We start from the raw sequence: 19716 nt of genomic DNA on the forward strand, positions 1-19716 counted from the left end.
TGCAGCAACATTCCAGCTGATTGGCACATCTTCTGGGCTCAGAAGCACTAGGATCAGTGCTGCTTTCCAGCTGATTGGTGCTTCTTCAGGGCTTAGCACAGTGATGGCGAAGCTTTTAGAGACCGAGTGCCCAAACTGTAACCCAAAACCCACTTATGCATTGTCGTGTGCCGGGTGGGTGTGGCCCATTGGGTGGGCATGGCTGCGGTGGTAACAGCAGACTGGGTGGGACTAAAAAGTTCAATCAATCAATTCCAACTTTGCAAGATCTTTTTTTTCCCGCAAGAAGTTGAAATTGACTGATTGATTGAACCTTTTTTTTTGTCCACAGTGATGGAGGCCTAAAGTGAAAATGTTTTATAAAACCCAGCTGAAGGCCTAGGATTGGGGCGACGGTGCACGTGCCCACAGAGAGGGCTCTGAGTGCCGCCTCTGGCACCTGTGCCATAGGTTCTCCACCACTGGCTTAGCAGAAGCACTAGGATCAGCGCCAAGCTCCAGCTGGAGCCTGGTACTGATCTTGGGCTTTCACTGAGTCCTGACAGCCCTGCAGCTCCAGCCATCTCTCGCTCAGGCTTGTGCGGTGCTGCTACCAGTTCAGCTCATTCCCCTCCCCCGCTACCACTTTTCTAGGATGGTTGCGTACCACCTGCCAGGTGCCAATGTACCACAAGTGGTACCCATACCACTGGTTAAGAAGTCCTGTTGTAACCAGTTGTTGTGGTCCTACCATTTTGAATGAAAAAATCACGTTCCTTTTCAAAACAGAAGAATTCTTTGGAAGACCCCCTTCCCTATGTAGACCTGGAATCCACTTGTCCCAATTTCTTCTTCCTCTCTCCAATGGCTACATTTCCCACAAAATGTGAATTTGGATCTAAATTGATTGAGACACTGGTTTTCCTAATAAGAAAACTGAGAAATTTGCTAGATTGAAAAATGTTTGTATTGTAGGCTCTAAATTGAGACCTCTCTTGGAAGGGACCTTAGAGGTCTTCTAGTCCAACCCTCTGCTCAGGCAGGAAGGCCTGTATCCATTTGCTTGCTGAATCTTTTTGCTTAGCCTCTTTGGAAAGATCTTAAAAATAGACAAAATCACTGGTTATTGTTTTTTTTAAAAAGCCACATGTAACTTCTTCTCCTTTAATTGCAACTTATCTTTCAACTTTAATCATCTTTAGGTGTAGCAGTCTATTGACACATCCTTGCATATTTTGCTATTGTGGTTTTATTTGCAACAAAATATTTGAAGCTAATCCTGTCTTTAAAGATACCATATTTTAATTCTTGGGGCTTTTTCAATTAAAAACTGTCTTGAGTTGATGTCATTTTTTATGTGTCCATTCAAAAGCCTGTTTCATCCACTTTATGAATCCCTGTAGATCCTCTAAAAGAAAAAGATTAAACTGATGAATTTAATTTTAGGAGGGTTTTTTTTTTTAATTGAGCTGGGAGCTGTGCTAGAGCACCAAGACTACTAAAGCAGCAAGGCTTGGATGACACATCAGTTGTTATCTGCATGTTAATTTGTGAGGGAAAGGTAACGCATACCAGAATTTTTGAAATATCATTTTTTTTCAACCATCCTTAATTGTTTGTTCCTGGAGTATCATTGTTGTATATCCTAAGAGTTGGAATGCCAGAGTTGTAAAGGTGACCCATAATGAATCTTGTCAATGTGATCAAAGGGTGTCCATTTTCGTGATGTTTACATTGTTTTGGATTAAGTGAAATGTTGCTGGTTCTCTCTCAGTTTTAGTTTTTGATGCATTCTGGAGTCAAACTAGTTGACCAGCAATCCTGCCCTAATGAGATAGAGCAGCATCAAAGCCATGTCTGGTGTGCCTTGCTTGATAACACATTTTTTTCTAACGCTACTAATACTAATACGCTACTAATATAGTCTGCTAATTTAAGTCTTAATTCTGCTACATGCAGTGCTTTTTTTGTAAGAAAAAAGGTGCTGGAACTCACATCTTGTTAATCTTTTATTTTAAAAATTATATATTCAGTTCTTAGCAGGACCAGTGATTGAGAAGTCATTAGTAATTTTTTTTTTCATTTTTAAAATTGGGGTCACCCTTTTGCACTAAAAATTTAGAAAAGATTTTCAATTCACCAACGATTTTTAAAATAAATAAATTATTTAGCTTTCACACATAGTCAATCACTGTACACACACCCACACATGTCAGTTGTGTAATGAAACATAATGGTTTCTGCCTGCAGTAAGTACTCAACACGCAACCACATGACCAATCACAAGCCAAGCAGTGCCATAAACCAAGCAGACAAAGTACGCATGCATCAGACTCGACACACAAGCAGCCCGCATGCACTGTTTAATGATTTTGCCGTTGACTTGCTACTCTTGACAGGGCGATTCAAATCCATGTGGACCAAACATCAAATTTTCAAAAGTTACTTTTAAAAGTTGGAAAATCTATTGAAAAAAGGTGGCGGAACTCCATTCCAGTGCATTCTATGATAAAAAAAGCGCAGGCTACATGTAACCGTGTCACGTCGGTTCTAATTTTTGTAAGTACATGGTTTCTTGAACCATATAAATTATTAGAAAGCTCTTGCTGGTTTTTAAATAAAATAAAGCATATTTTTAACCATTTAGCAAGTCTTCGATCTCTGCTCAGAAATCAAGGAGCTAACCATTTTGTTGGACATCCTCTTTATTAAGAATATGCTATGTGAAAAACATTCTATTTAAAAATTGAGAGGCTTCTCTTGTTCTTTTGAGTAGTCAGTACTATATGATAATGTATGGGGTCTGAAATATGAAACCTCTACCTTTTAGTGCAGGTTAAAACAGAACTGTCTTACCTTAGAATTCTTCTCGATCAGGGGTGTCAAACTTGCAATGTCACGTGACATGTTGCGACCTATTGCTCTGCAGGTTCTGAGGTTTTGCTTGATAAAAAATAGAGGAAACCAGAAGTTGCCTTCACACTTTACGTTTTTATTCAGCTGAACAAAGATGGGCTTCTCTAAAAGAGAGAAAAAACCCCAAATATCAGAAAAGCCTTATTTTTATACCTTCTTTGATTACATAAGCAATTCACCCAGCAAAGCTGACACACATAAGATAAAGACTTTGCCCTTTGAGGCTGGCACACTGTAGATAAGAAGGAAGAAAGCAGAAGTAGCTAAAAAATGTTCCGTTTTGTGTGTTCCCCCAAGACACCATATGTTACCTTTTGGGTGGCTTAGGTATTCTCGGGTGGGTTAGGATATTGGGTGTTTCCTTTGCTGTCCTTTTATGACCTTGCATTCATGGTTCTGCAAGTGGCCACAGATAGCGGGACCATCTGCCCGTATTCACAATTGATACTGTCCCCTAAGTCCGGGTCAACAGTATTGTGACTTTTTTCTATTGCTGGCAATGGGCTGGGTGCGGTTTCGGCATGACGCATCCAGCCCATGGGCCGACAGTTTGACACTCCTGTTCTAGATCATGATAACTGTTATTTTAGGGAACTGGTGAAAGTCCTAGAAGACAAAATTGATCCCTGAACCTGATGCCCTCTGGAAGCAAGTTCTCATCGGTTCCAGTGGATTTGCTGGAAGGGGTTTGATTGGAAGGCATGAGGTTGCAGGAACAAGCTTGTTATTAACTTAACAACTGCAGTGATTCACTTAACAATTGCCGCAAGAAAGGTTGTAAAATGGGGCACTTAACAGCTGCTTTATTTAGCAACTGAAATTTGGGGCTCAGTTGTGTTTGTTACACCAGGGGTGGGTGACTAGGGCAACTTTACAACCTGTGGAGTTCAACTCCCAGAATTCCTGAGCTTTGCCCTAGTTGCCACCCTGGTCTACACAGTTGTATCGATACTTGGATTATTATTATTATTTTTTTGGAGCTTTGTTTCTGAATGATCATATTCCTGTGTCTCCCTCTGGGAATTTTGAATTCATTTTACTGTTTAAACCAGGGCTTTTCAACCAGTGGTACGGGTACCATCTATGGTATATTGGCACCTGGCAGGTGGTACGGGACCATCCTAGAAAAGTGGTAGCGGGGGAGGGGAATGAGCTGAACCGGTGGCAGCACCGCACAAGCCTGAGCGAGAGATGGCTGGAGCTGCAGGGCTGTCAGGGCTCAGTGGAAGCGCCAGGATCAGTGACGCTTTCCAGCTGATTGGTGCTTTTTTGGGACTGTCAGGGCTCAGTGGAAGCGCCAGGATCAGCGCCAGGCTCCAGCTGGAGCTCAGCGCTGATCCTGGTGCTTCTGCTGAGCCCTGAAGAAGCACCAATCAGCTGGAAAGCAACATTGATCCTGGTGCTTCTGCTGAGCCCAGAAGTGCCGATCAGGGTCTTGTGATTACATTCAGATGTTTGGCAACCGATTCATATTTATGACGGTCACAGTGTCCCAGGGTCATGTAAAGTGACCAAAACCTGCTGTAACCACCCAGCAGACGGGGGAATAAAAACCAAACACCCTCCCACCCCATCCCCACTGCCAATCCCCAAGAGAAATGCTCACAACAATGAAAACCTTGGACAGGAGGAAGAGCGCCACTGGGTGGGCAGGCAGGTGTCTTGCTCGGCTGTGGCTGGGGAGGGGCACTTTTTTCAGTGCCATTTTTTTTTGTCATCAAGTTTTTGACACCTTGCTAGGCGACTGATGGTACTCGGATATTGCCATATCCTAAAAGTGGTACAATGGGTGAAAAGGTTGAAAAGCCCTGGTTTAAACCATAGCAAGAAGTTGGAGAAGACTTAATTTCACTGAACTTTGGTAGAAGCAAGCATTGCTTGGTAATACCTAGAGGGGCAACTTCCTTTATTGCGGCTTCTTTCAGATCTCAGATCTTTTCAGAACTCAGCAGACTGGAGAAGGTCTTTTATTATTTCACCCTTTAAAAAATGGCAGAGGAGAGGGATCCGTTGTGTCACAGCACAGTAATCCCGCTGAGCACCATCAGTGGTCCATCAGGCATTTCCATGGAAAATTAGTTGAGTGGGGTTGTGCAAAGTATTCTTTTGATGGAGGAGTAAGCCAGATTTAGAGAAGGGTGATGAACACTCAATCAATGATTATCTTCTAGAGAAATGCATCTTTTCAGGGTAAAATTTATGTTGCTTTTATTTTATTTTTTTATTATACAATTTATTGATTTCAAAAGATAAGATACAATACAAAATACAAATAAAAAGACATGAACAAAGAACAACGACTACAAAGAAGTGAGGAAAAAAATTAACAACATAGGGTAAAAAAGAAAAAAAGTATATAGAACAGATATACAATCAACACTAAATATAGCTAGTCCTTGACTTACAATAATTCATTTAGTGACCGTTCAAAGTTACAATGGTACTGAAAAAAGTGATTTATGACCAATGTCTACGGAGATTCTCAGTCATCCTGGTCATAAGTCATTCCAAGGGTGCTTTTTCAGGAGGGTGTTTTACATCCATAAATGGCTTCCAATCTCTTACAAATTTGTCAAATTTATGTTGCTTCTATTGATAAAAGACAGGCTGTGGCTTGAACCACAGAAACAAGCTCTAGGTGTAAAATTGACTGCCTCCTCCGTTAACCAGTCTTGTCTTCCGATATTCTTTAATCTGTTCTTTTACTAGATAAAAATGATTGAGTGTGAATCTGCTGGAACCCATCAGGACACTTCTGTCTTCTTCAATGCCTCTCCAAAAAATGGAATAAAACAAAGTTGCATGTTGATGCCCATCCCTTTTTTAGTTCCATATTACCGCCTTGTTGCACACAGCACACACTGTCGAAATCTGATTTTCACCCCGTCCCTATGCTGCCCAATAGACCTGTCTCATTCTATTGTATGTGGATAATGCAGCTATCCTCTCTAAGCCCAAGTGGGCTTTCCTGTAAAGAGTAAAGTCTAGTCATCAATCACAACAGAACAAAAGTAGCTGTATTTTCAAAAAAAAGACCTGCTGGTTGCATCGTGCTTGGCAAATTCAGCCCCAGGTGTTAAAATATCTAAGTGTCTCTTTTCAAACCTCAGCTATGTGGAACAAACAATTAAGGGCTGCTTCCATATGGGCCCATTAGTCTCATGAATGCCGTTCTGTGCCAGGCAAACTGTATAATGCAGTGGGTTAAAGACTTATACAGCCCAGATAATGAATTCCTTGGCTTATGTTACTTAGACCTGTAATTATAACTTGGGATTTTAAAGAGCTGTTTAGTCTAAATGTTTAAGAGTTTTGCTGCAAGTTCCTCGCTGCATTTGCAATTCTTTGTTGAGGCTGGAATCTGACTTAATTTCTCTTAGAGGCTCACATGTAAGCTTTGTTCATTAAGATCTTGTCTTAATCCTCTTTGAATCCTCTGACCTCCTTTCCCCCTCACTTTCAAGACAATTTCTTCTGATTATGGATATCAGGGTATATTTGGATCTAGGAACATTGACAACATTCTGCAGAAAGATATAAGCTCTGTTTAGGTCAGGCTTGTTTGAAATATCTGTTTCCACATGCAAATTATTTTGCTAATACTTTATGGGTAAGATCATAGGAGAGCCTTTATTCTTGCAAGATCTGATGTTGTGCTATTATCACTGCTGGAAAAGAGATTCAACAGCACACCAGTGCAAGCATATTTTTGCCTCTTGACAATGGGGAAGTTGATCAGTCTCTTGTGTGTTGTTTCACAGTTCTTCCTATGCAATTTGTCAAGAAAGCTTAAGAAGCTAAAGAAGAGAAGCTACTCTCTTTTTCTTAATGGGCAGGCCATTTCCAGAACAATAGCAAAATCTGGATCAATTTCTATTGCTACAAGTATATTTTATATCGCTTAGTTAGTATATGTTGTGTGCAGAAGCCGTGTTGATGATTATATCGTGGTCATTATCAGTAAGTAATGATAATAAAATAAATAGTATTTCACCACTGCTTCACCTTATCTTTATGTTGATCAGGGAGACTGGAACAACTGTATAACTGGGTTATGCAGTTTGGGTTAACTTGGTTCAAAATGTCCATTTTCCCCTCACATTAAATATTGAAATGTGAATGAAACAGGGAAGGTTATTGAGCAGGTGGCTGGGCTGCAGTTGCAAAGAACTTGGAAGAAGTGGATTATCTAGACCTGTTTCAGTCAGGTTTCAGTATAGAGAGAGCCATGATTATTGCTGGTGATCTGTAGCAATTGCAAGATGGAGGTGATGCATCCATCCTTGTACTTGTTCATCTGTTAGCAGCTTTGGATACTACTAACTACATCAAACTTGGCCCTTTTATGATTTGTGGACTTCAACTCCCAGAATTCCTTAGCCAGCATGCCTGGCTGAGGAATTCTGGGAGGTGAAATCCACAAGTCATAAAAGGACCAAGTTTGAAGACCCCTAGACTACACTATCATTGTGGATCAGTGCTAGGGATCACGAATGTGGGGGGGGAGGGCACAGTGTTACGGTAGTTATCTTCTTTAAGGCCAGTTCTAGTGGAATTTGGTGAAGGAGAATCACTCTGTAAGCCTTTCCTTGTGGGATACATCTGGGCTTGATGTTCTTTCCCCTCTTGTTCAACATCTATACAAAAGATATTAAGATCATGTGCCAGTTGGAGAGCTGGTATTATCAGTAGAGGAGGAGACATAAATTTAGGAGGTAGCTTTCAGAAGGAAGAACATAGGGGAAAATTGAAATCTCTCCTTGCCATGCATGCTGGTTGGGACTTCCACATGCTTGCTTGGGAATAAAGTTCTCAGAGCCGGAGTATTCTGTAGTGAGTTTCCCATCCACACTAGGGGAAAGTCTGGAAAAAAGTTGCCATGTTCCTTCAGAAAAGATGCCATGTACCCTCTCTCATGTTCCTCGAGAGAAGACAGTTTCTTTTCCACCACTGGCTCTGCTTTGTTCTGAAGAACACATGAGTCCACTGGCTCTGCCAGGTATTCAGGCAACCCGACTTACCTTTTGATGGGAACGTGTTGCCAAAAGAAGTTCCTAGCAAGAAATATGGACCTTCCAAATGTAAGGTCCATATGGATACAGCTCTAGTATATCTTAACATGCTGTAGGAATTACTGTCAACATTCAACCAGAGAGATATCTCCTTTATGTCTAAGTTTTCTCAAGTGTCTCTTCTTCATGCCACTATCTTTTTGCTCGGAACTGAAAATCCTGCATGGCTTTTGCCAGGAAGAATTTTCAGCTCCTGAATGGAGAGGCAGTTCAATAAGGAATGGAGCATGGGGTGCTTTTGCGGATTGGGGGAGGCCTTGGGAGGTTGCCAGTGAGTGTCTTTCATCTCAGGGGCTGAAAGTCCTGCCTGGATTTCAGCAGGGAGGATTTTCAGCTCTGAGTGGAGCCTCCCAGTGTCCCCCTCTCTCCAAGGCACCCCAATGCTCCTTACCTGGGACTCCACCCACTTAATGACCCACAAAATCGCTTAATGACTACAACCGAGAGGGGTTGAAATGTAGTTGTAGCAGTCACGTGGGTGTCTTTGCTCTGGTTCCAATTGAGTTCAGGACTATCTGTATTTGATTAAAACCAGTCTTGATTCAGTTAAGGTTTGTGCATTGCATTAACTTTTATAGTGAATTTATTTTTGTATAAGCTGTTTGACTCTCTTTATTATTGCTTGCAGTCAAGTAGTATAGAAATAGACAAGGATTCCTTTTGGGCTATGATGGGTTGGTGAGTTCTTTTGCTTCTAACTGCAAAATCAACCAGACAGTGACAAATGCTTAGGAGATTCCGATGAGGACAGCCCATTGTTTGGGAAGTAAGTATATATGAATCTACTTTCTTAGTCACCATTTGTAGCACTGTTAACCTAAATTACTTTCATCTTACTTTTGTCTTTCCTCTTCTTTCTCTCTTTAGCTTTGTAGTTGTAGCTGAGTTGTTTGCACTAGGTAAGCAGGTCAAAGTAGATTACTGTACTCCATTGTTTAAAAATTGCCCTAATAAGCAGATTAAGTTCCTGTAATGAAGGATTGTCCTGGCTGGTGTCTTAGTGTTGTCTGTGTGGTAGGCAAACATTAGAACTTTCTAAATCTACTTAGCATTTGAGTGATAGGAAAGTTCAAATCAACAGAGAATATAGTTCAGGAAGTAGAGACAAACACCAGCTATGAGATATTCTGTTTGGCACTACAGTGAGTAGAGATATATCATTGCTGCTCACTAGCCTCTAATTATGGAGAAAAGGATGGAAATAACTTTTTTTTCATAGAATAAACAGCGGGGAGCAGTTAAATCAAAAGTATTTGGCCTTAGTCTAAGAATGGTTAACTTATAATTCACAAAGTATTTTGGCATGTAGGGTCTGTGGATATGTTTCAAGTTGAATATATGCTTTCTACAAAGTCTTTTAATTTATAGATGCTTAAGAGTTGTTTTTCTCCCACATATTTGAGACTTGCATTATCTTTTAATTGTTACACTCACTTTTCATTACATGTCTTAGCTTACAAGCTTTGGACTTCACAGAATTTTTTTTTTATTGCTTTCCGGTCTGAGAAATACTCAAAGAAAGCTTGCAAACAATTAAACTTCCATGTTTTGTATGATTGCAGTTTAAAGTATGTAATAAAACTTATATTCACTCTTTGTGAATTTTTTTTGAGGGTACTTAGGTATATTTAATCTCTGATCGCAAATAGGCCTGCTCTGTTTCTGTTATTTTAACGTTATGTTTTGGTTTTGTTTATGCAGATCACTCATGTGTTGATATATAGAATTATGGCTCATATAGTAATATAGTATACCAGTTACTTTTTCAATAGTAATTCTGTTTGAATTTTAAGTATTTTCCTCTTTATTTAAGAAATAGCTTATTCCCAGTGTGTAAGATTGCAATATGCCCACCACATTCCTGTTTTTGCTATTGTGTCAGTCAGTGTCAGCCTCTGTGTGTGTGAGAGAGACAGAGGGGGGGAGGGAGGGAGGAGAGGGGGGGGAGGGAGAGAGAGAGATGACAATGTATCTCTGTGGATGGATGATTTTATTGGACAGAGCATACTTCTTTCGTAGTAAGTGCTTATTATTTTCTTATCTCTAGGGTTGGTTCATCCTTATCCTATATTCTCCTAGAGCATTCAGTATATTTCATGCAACCATTCTGTTGATGTTGAAACTCCTTAAAGTACCACTTAACAAGTGAAATTACTTATGTACATCTCCAGTTTAGCCTCAATGCTTGTATAGTAACTTGCTTTCTCATACTTGCTACCTTTTAACATCTCTGAACAAACTCAAGAGTGCTGTAAGTTGAGGATCCTTATTGGCTTCTATTAAGTCTTTCAAGTATTGTGATCAAAGCAAAGACTATAGTAACTTTCTTGTGGACGTTCTTCTTGGTTGTCCTTAAGTTACTCTGATCTTTAAAGCTAGAACGAGCTTTTTCTTAACCATACAGTCATTCTTTTTTATATTTTTCTTAATTAATTTTCACTAATATCCTCCATTAAGAGCCTGTAACACTAGTTGAGGAAACCTATATTCAGTGGGAATGTTGTAAACGTTGCCCATGCATTGTAGTAGAAAAGTAATGCGTGCTTTGTTATTAGATTGATTCTCTTTAAGGCAAACTAAGAAATAACCTCATCTTTGGGCAGAAGCATCTGGGGATAATAAAAGGTGATTAATGATACTGGCATTTATAGCATAGGACTGTGCATGCTTTGAAACGATATGGAACAAAAGCTTTGAATTTGAGTAAACACAGCATTTCTCTGCCTACTCATGAAAGCACCGTCTTTTTGCAGGTTTCCGCGTGAACATAAAAAAGGATGTGATTGCTTTAGTAAGATGAGTCACTAAAGTTGAGCTTTTTACAATTTGGGGAAAGATGGCAATGAAATGGAATTTATAAAATCAAACCAGGCTGGCATTGCAAGAACAGATATTTGACATAGGAAGCAGAATACCTGGGGGAAAGTAAAAGTATTGCAATAAGAGGAAGAAAGTGTGTTGGATATGTTCACCTGTCTTATTATTTCAAAAAATAACAAAGATGGCATACAAAGAAATGCTTTATAAAAGACATAAAATCATTCCAACAACATTGATCCTGCTTCTGGGATTAGAGGAGTAAAGTCAGAAATTTAAAAAAAAAAAGATTAAAAAAGAGAAACTTTTAGGTCAGCGGCCTCTAATCTTTTGGACATCAGGGACCAGTTCCACGGAGGAAGGTTTTTCCGTGTACTGGAGGGGGCGTGGTTTTGTGTGCTGCCTGCATCCCGCGAATGGGGATTCGCTTGTTTGTGTGGCCCGGTTGCTGGCATGCGGCAGGGACTGGGGGTTGGGGACCCTTGTTCTAAATTATAGTTCATTGTTGGATCTTTGAGGATTCAGTTACAGTTATGCAAAACAATTTAACACTGAATTAATTTCCACATGTTTAGCTGTTCTTTTAAAATCATAAATGTTAATGTAATTGTTGTTGTTAGTTGCAAAGTTGTGTCCGACCCATCACAACCCCATGGACAATGTTCCTCCAGGCCTTCCTGTCCTCTACCATCTTTTGGAGTCCATTTAAGCTCACGACTACTGCTTCAGTGACTCCATCTAGCCACCTCATTCTCTGTCGTCCCCTTCTTCTTAATATAGGTAGTCCTCAGTTAACAACTGTCTTGTTTAGCAACCATTCAAATTACAGTGGTGCTGAAAAAGTAACTTTATGACCACTGCTAAAACTTATGACCATCACAGTGTCATACGTCATATGATCGCTATTGCAGCTGTCCCACATTTACAAATTTACAGCATTCCCGTTGTCATGTAATTACTATAGGTGAGCTTCACAGCTGGCTTCCAGCAATCAACATGAGTAGAGAAGCTGGCAATAAAGTCAGGTTATGTTCACAAGTCTCACTTAATGACCATGGGCAACTTGCCTAATGACTGCAGCAGAACTGACACTGTAAGTCTGGTATGGTCATGTGATGCTTTACCTAATTGCATCGTTTAACAACTTCATTTGTGGTCATTGAAGACTTCTTCTAATTCAAAAATCTGCAAAAATGTGTATCCTACTTAAAGATTAAAAAAGGTAAACTGAGAACTAAATTTGCAGTCCTAAAAATCCTGATATATGGCCATTTATCCTTTTTTTCCCTTGATCGTAGTTTGGAGCAGAATTTCGAAGATTTTCTCTGGATCGTTACAAGCCAGGAAAATTCGAAGATTTCTACAAACTTCTCCTTCACATCCACCATATTTCCAACATGGCGGTAATGATAGGCTACGCTGACATCCATGGGGATCTTCTTCCCATTAATAATGATGACAATTTCTACAAAGCAGTTTCAAGTGCAAACCCATTGCTTAGGATTTTTATCCAAAAACAAGGTAAGTTAAAATGTTGAAAACTTAAATGACTTGATTTTTTTTCTTCAGCTGAAAATAGAATCAGAGGCAGCTACTGTGTGTGTGTGTGTGTGTGTGTGTGTGTGTGTGGAAGATGTCAAGATGGTAGCTGTAACTATGATCATCATCTATACATTTTTACCCTCTCTGCCGCCCTCAGGGTGGTACCCCTGAATAGAGTGCTGTGTTTGATGACTTCCCAGCTAAGAAACTTTAAATAGGGCAAATAAACTGTAGTTTAGGCAAATGTCAAAAATACATCCGACAAAAGACAGTAGCACATTAACATTTGTTCATAGCATGCCCTTGGAATAATTAGCATATTTTCTTCATTAATATGGCAAGTGCCATCCTCTTGCTGGTAACTAGCAAGAACTGAGTATCCTTCAGAAATTGTTCTTTTGTACAGTATATTTAGAAAGGTGCTTAACACTGAAACAGCCACTAAAGTTTGCAGACTGCTACTTGCATAAATAAATAACACTGGAAATTACAAAGCTTTGCATTGTATGAAAAACAGGGATACATTTCCCTAACATTGTATAATAATCTGAAAGAATTTTTATTAAATGATAATACCTCTGTTATATGACAACAGAAAATTATCTAGAATTGTGTAAAGGTACTTCATGTTAATGTTGGAAATGTGAAGGGTCATTTTATTATGTTTGGTGGACATGTAAAAAAGCTAAAAATTGTTGGGCTCAAATGTGAGTCAGAGGATTTTAAAGACTGATATTCAGTTGAAACCAGAATCTTTAGTCCTGGGATTGAACCATGAAACACTGTTTTTATGTCTAAAAACTGCAGTGAGATTACTGTACGCGGAAAGAAAGAAAGATTTGGCAATCAAAAAAATGGAGGAATGGTTGGTGAAGATGACAGAACTTGCCAAAATTGCTAAAGTGACTTGTTTGATTAGAGAAAAGACAAAATGACATTTATGGATGGCTGGAAACCCTTATGGACATTTTGCATAAAAATGAACTTATGATTTATGGTTTTGATTATTAAACTAGATCACGGGTGTCAAACTTGCGATGTGTCATGATGTATCATAACTTTTTTCCCATTGCCAGCAATGGGGTGACGTGTTTTTGGCGTGACGCATCCGGCCCATGGGCCAGCAGTTTAACACCCCTGGACTAGATCAGAAGTAGGCAACCTTGGCTCTTTTCTGACTCATGGACTTCAACTCCCAGAATTCCTGAGCCAGCCATGCTGACTCAGGAATTCTGGGAGCTAAAGTCCACGAGTCATAAAAGAGCCAAGGTTGCCTACCCCTGGACTAGATTACAGAAAGGAGAGAAACATTAGGTAATTTTAGAGAGTGGTTAAATTATAATTTTAATTATAACTGCTGTGAACAAAATCAGAAGCAACTTCTTTATACAGATAGTCCTCGACTTACAACAGTTCATTTAGTGACTGTTCAAAGTTATAACAGCACTTAAAAATGACTTATGACCATTTTTCACACTTATGACTGTTGCAGCATCCTCAGGGTCACGTGATCAAAATTCAGAGGCTTGGCACCTGACTCATATATATGACCATTGCAGTGTCCCGGGGCCATGGGATCCTCTTTTGCGACCTTCTAACAAGCAAAGTTAGTGGGGAAGCCAGATTCACTTAACAACCGGGTTGCTAACTTATCAAACTTTGGGAAGAAAGATCGTAAAAAGGGAGAAAACTCACTTAACAAATGTCTCACTTAGCAACAGAAATTTTGGGCTCAATTGTGGTCGTAAGTCAAGGGACTACCTGTATCTTTTTCTCCCTTCTATTTTTTTTTTTTTGCACTTTTAGCTTTTTCTTTTCTCACTTTCTCTTTTTTCTTCTATTTTAGCTTGTAGTAGTTCTTACTATTGTTGTTAAAACTTTCAGTAACCACCATATATAAAAAAGAAATAGGGATAGGATTCTGTCTGCTGTGATTGATTTGTCTCTCTATAGCAGATATGTCAAACACAAAGCCCGGGGGCCGGATGCGGCCTGCGAAGTGGTTTCATGTGGCCCGCGAAGCCATCCTGGAAACAGTGAGGGAACGGCCCCCACTGCCTTGGCCCTGGCCCAGGCCGGCCGGGAGCCAATGTACAATTTTGTGATGGCCATCTATGCTGAAACACATTCAGTCTTAGCTCCACAAGGCTGTCTAGAAACAGCAAGGAACCAACCCCTGCCGCATCGGTCCCGCCCCCCTGGGTGCATGCTGGGGAAGTGTCACCCTTTGTGAGGAATGAAGAAATGGACCATGCCTTGGTACTTGCCCCAGTCCCACCCCCTTCTGCCAGAGACCCTCAGATCTGTCCCACTCCTGCCCAGGCCCCCACAGGCACCCTTGACGTGAACGATGTAGAGCTGGCCATGCCCACCCAGTAGGCCACACCCATTCCATCCACACCCACCCAGTAGGCTGCACCCACCCTGGCCACACCCACCCGGTCCCCGAGGGCAACTGCAATGCTGATGCGGCCCTCAATGAAATTGAGCTTGACACCTCTGCTCTATAGCAATGAAATAGAGATTTTATTTATTGTTTTGTTTTTATAATACATGCTACCATTCTGAGAAATTTTGTTTCACATATTCTTTGCATTAGAGATCCATGGCGTTCCTGATTTGCTTGTCTAATAATAGATTTGTTTTTATATTCCTGGGTTAATGTTAAACATATCAATAACACAAAACCGAATCATGCACCCATTCTCAAACTGCCATATTCCACAAACATTTACGGAACATTGATTTTCTTCCCCTTTGTCTCTGTTTGGTTCCACCTTCAAGGTCACAAATTTACCATAACACAAAGTAGATATTGGTGGTGGGAGGGGAAGGCTTTACAAAAAAAAGGGGGGGGGACACCAGGTATTGTGGTGATGCCACTGGAAAGGGAGAGGCAGAATTTTGAGACATGTCGCATTTGTAGGGAACGAATCAATGGAGACGGGGTCTCTAAACCAAGCAACTTTAAGACTTGTGTAATTCCCAGAATTCTCCAGCCAGACATAGCTGCCTGAGGAATTCTCAGAGTTGAGGTCAACAAGTCTTAAAGTTGCCAAGTTTGAAGACCTTTGGACTGGGAGATCCAGGTTCTAATCCTTCCATAGAAAAAGAAGCTGGCTGGCTGGCTGACTCAAGTTTAGTTACTCTCGACTCCAAAAGAGCATCAAACTTCGCAACAAGCCAGCGGAAGTGCAAGTCCTCCATGGCATCATGCGCTGATCAATGGTTTTGCCCTGTGTCCCAAGTGAACATAGTGCAGACAATCGCACTCTGCAACCAAATGGCACAAAACACTACAGTTTAAAAAAATAATCGTACCTTCCCAAATTAATCTAAAAATGTATTCTACTAGAGATCTATTTTAGGGCTCTCCCCCCCCTGAAATAATTTATTTTGATTCATAGAGATAAAACCTTCATTTTATTTTATTTTTTTGCTAAACCACTACGTTGTTTATTTCGGCTTGCCTACGATGCCGGAAACTGTAGGGCCTGATGGTTTTGTGTGAAGTTGTTGAAATATTTTTTTATAATGTGTCAAGAATAAGGAGGCTTGGGTAGGTGATAGGTTGACTAGCCAATGTGAACACACTCACCTTTGATCATCATAGTTTGAAAGAAGTAGAATATATACAGGTAGTCCTCAACTTACAGTTCATTTAGTGACCGTTCGAAGTTACGGCACTGAAAAAAAGCGATTTACAACCATTTTTCACACTTATGACCATTGCAGCATCTCCATGGTCACGTGATTTACATTCAGATGCTTGATAAATGGTTCGTATTTATGACGGCTGCAGTGTCCCGGGGTCATGTGATCATGTTTTGTGACGTTCTGACAAGCAAAGAGAACGGGGAAGCCAGAGTCAACCAGGTTACTGATTTAACATCTGCAATGATTCACTTGATAAGCCGCCTGGGAAAGCCACGGGAAATCATCAAAACAATTAAAAAACGAAAGTTAGAATTTTTCGGACATGTGATGCGACACCCAGAAAAATACGGCATACTCCATTTAATCTTCCAGGGAAACGGGTAGGCAACCTTGGCTCTTTTATGACTCGTGGACTTCAACTCCCAGAATTCCTGAGCCAGCATGGCTGGCTCAGGAATTCTGGAAGTTGAAGTCCACGAGTCATAAAAGAGCCAAGGTTGCCTATCCTTGTTCCAGGGAAAGATTGAGGGCAAATGAGGTCCAGGCAGAAGAAGAACATCATGGCTTCAAAACCTAAGGGATTGGTTTGGACAAAACTCAGCAGCACTTTTTCGTGCAGCTGCTGATAAAAACGGGATCGCCAACATGATCGCCAACGGATATGACACAAGAAGGAGAAGAAGAATTATTCACTTAACGAAAAGTGAATGGCAAGAAAAGTTGTAAAATGGGACCAAAAAATCCATTTAACAAATTTCTCCCTTAGCAACGTAAATTCTGGGCTCAGTTGTAGTCTTTAGTCAAGAACTAAGGCAGTGATGGCAAACCTTTTAGAGACCGAGTGCCCGAACTGCAACCCAAAACCCACTTATGCATCGTCGTGTGCCGGGCGGGTGTGGCCAGTTGGGTGGGTGTAGCCCATTAGGTGGGCATGGCTACGGTGGTAACTGCAGACTGGGTGGGGCTAAAAAGTTCAATCAATTCCAACTTTGCAAGGTCTTTTTTTTTCCTGCAAGAAGTTGAAATTGACTGATTGAATCTTTTTTTTTTTTGCACATGGCGGCAGAGGCCTAAAGCAAAAAGGTTTTATAAAACCCAGCTGAAGGCCTAGGACTGGGGCAACGGCGCGCGTGCCCACAGAGAGGGCTCTGAGTGCCGCCTCTGGCACCCGTGCCATAGGTTTGCCACCATTGCTATAAGGCCTGTATAAAATTGGAAGATCTGGAAAATGTAATTATGTTTCTCTTTCACATTCCCTTACCAGCCATTCTAATAGTACAGCTGTCATCTTCAGTTTTACTTACTTTCAGTGTAAAACCGGTGATGTATGTTAGAGTAGTAGTTATTTGCAAAAGGCTTGCCAAGGCTTAACTTTGGACTCAAATGTGTTCCCAAGAAAATAAAAAGGCTTTGCTTTCCTCTTGATACCAAATCAAAACATCCCTCTTTCCTCCAAGAATCTGAACATTTATTTTTCTTTTAAGTGATTTGTTGGCTTGAATTTTTTTTTATTATCTTGGTATTGTACTGTAAGATAAATAACACAAGAAGCCAATGCCCTATCCTGCGATCTTTGATGGAGAAATAGTTCTTATTACACTTAAAGCTGGCTGCACTTAAGTGATTAGTTACTTTTTTTGTGAATTTTAAGATCAAAGGCTTTAAAGAACTCCAAAGCTCTCAATGGGTGTTTCTTTGCCAATACACTTATTCTGTCTGTTGTTGCTTGGTACACCAGCAAAGCAGATTGTGGGCGGATTACTATATTGGAGCAATATTCTTCTCTTATTTCAGAGTCTAGGGAATACACAGATGTCCTGCTTTAGGGCCTCTCTTTCCTTCCCCCCAGCCCCCACCTGCTCTGCAAGCTGAGGCCACTGATGCTCTTAATTGCAATTGAAATAGATACCTTTCCGCAGGTGGAGAAGTTGATAGACGCAACATGCAACATGAGTTTAGATCCTGGCAACATGCAACATGAGTTTAGATCCTGGCTGAGTTTCATTGGACAACCTTGGGGCCCATTCTTTACATTTAGCCTTTGTCCTCTGTCTGTATAAAAGGGACAATGTCTTGTTTCATTATGATGATAAGGAAGGAAAATGCTATTTTGCATGAGTCTGAAAGATTTGAGGAGGAGGAGGAGAAGGAGATGTATCTAAATACAACTTCCTTACCGGTAATTAGTGAAGTAACACTGGCTGGATCTTTAAAGAAAGGATTCATTGTTTTTCACAGGCCTTTCCCCCCCCCAGGAACAATTCAGCAGAATGGGATGCAGTGTCTTCCTCTCTAATTAAATTAGTAGGCAGATTTTTCTGCTTATTGTCCATAGTGTGAAAGGCCCAGATAGCCTAAATTCTCATCTAGATGTCCATTCAATTGATTTTTTTGAAGCCATGTGTTTTGCAGATGAGGAAATGATCATGTACCATAAGAAGCAGGTGCTTAAAACACTCAAAGCAACCCTTCATGTTCAAAATTGTTTGAAGCATTTTGCGTATATCTACCACTTAGGAATACAAGTTGTACTTAGTGTCATTTAAATGGCGGCTGATACATCACTTGAGGCATTGAGTATCTGTTAAATCTTTCAATGGCATCCTTGCTTTAATGTGCCAATGTTCACTGGAGATATATGAAATGAAGGCTATTTGGCAGACTTTTGATAAGCTATGTGAAATGAGGCAGCAAGATCCTGGTTTTGCATGCATGAGCTGATACGAAACTAGCACATGAGTGAAATTCTTTGCATTTTTCTTATATGGTACCGTCCATATGGATTGGTTATTAGCTCCCATGAACATTAGTCGACTACAATATTAAGGATATTTTCTTTTGTTTGTTTGCTTGTTTTTGTGAGTATGCTTAGTCCTGCGTGACAAAATGCTGTTAGAAGGGTTAGTTTATAAGAAGGAGCAAGAGTGCTGGCCTTCCAACAGATAACTACCAATCTTGGACCTTCTCATCCATTTGAAGCTGACCTAACCTCTCTTTGTTCTCAGAGGTGGCAGTCCTGATGGTCAGCAAGATTATTTTGCATCAGAATGAGATTTGCCAGAAGTGATCTGGCAGTTTTAGGACAGTCTCCCCGCTTGTTTTGGGCAACTGACTAAAGATAGATAGTAATTAAGACACTGGAGATAATTTAATGGACTACTTCTTTGGGGCTGGTTGATTTATTGGCAAGAAGAAAAAACGTTTGCTTCTCTCACCAGCTTAAGGGAGTATATTTCTGAATAAAGAGTGGTTTATCCCGTGCCTGTTAAAAAAGACCCACAGTTTACATTTATTTTAATGTGGCTTGCTTCTGTGTGTAAATTAGAAAAAGAATTTACTGGCAGCCAATCAACATAATGACTTTTAAAGAGGAAAGTGTTCATTATTGAACTTTAAATTACATGACTGGCTTTCCAATTAGAGGTAAGGAGTTATTGGTCCTCCTGGTACTGCTCAACTATAACTCCTAGCTTCTCCAGCCAGGATGGCAGTGATAATTCCTGGGATTCTAATTTACTGGTATCTGTTGAACCACCATCCATGCTCAGAACTTCTAGACCAGGGGTATCCAACTCGCAACGTCATATGATGTGTTGTGACATATCGCAACTTCTTTTCCATTGCCAGCAATGGGGTGGGCGCGGTTTCAGCATGGGCCGGCAGTTTGACACCCCTGTTCTAGACAATTTAGGAATTCACTTAATATTTCAGCAGACAATTTGTTTATCAATCT

The 19716-nt window shown here is 40.4% G+C and overlaps 1 protein-coding gene across 1 annotated transcript in view; it reads left to right on the forward strand.

Annotated features, from left to right (window-relative positions):
* PARD6G (par-6 family cell polarity regulator gamma) overlaps positions 1-19716 on the forward strand; it is an 83139-nt gene that overhangs the window by 12307 nt on the left and 51116 nt on the right. Inside the window, exon 2 of the mRNA XM_039325429.1 lies at positions 12083-12305. Within this exon, the coding sequence (XP_039181363.1) occupies positions 12083-12305 (223 nt within the window). The remainder of the gene's footprint in view (positions 1-12082; positions 12306-19716) is intronic.

This window comes from Crotalus tigris, unplaced genomic scaffold (assembly GCF_016545835.1).
Source record: "Crotalus tigris isolate CLP2741 ecotype Arizona unplaced genomic scaffold, ASM1654583v1 scf7180000024337.5909745, whole genome shotgun sequence".
NCBI classification, from domain to species: domain Eukaryota; kingdom Metazoa; phylum Chordata; class Lepidosauria; order Squamata; family Viperidae; genus Crotalus; species Crotalus tigris.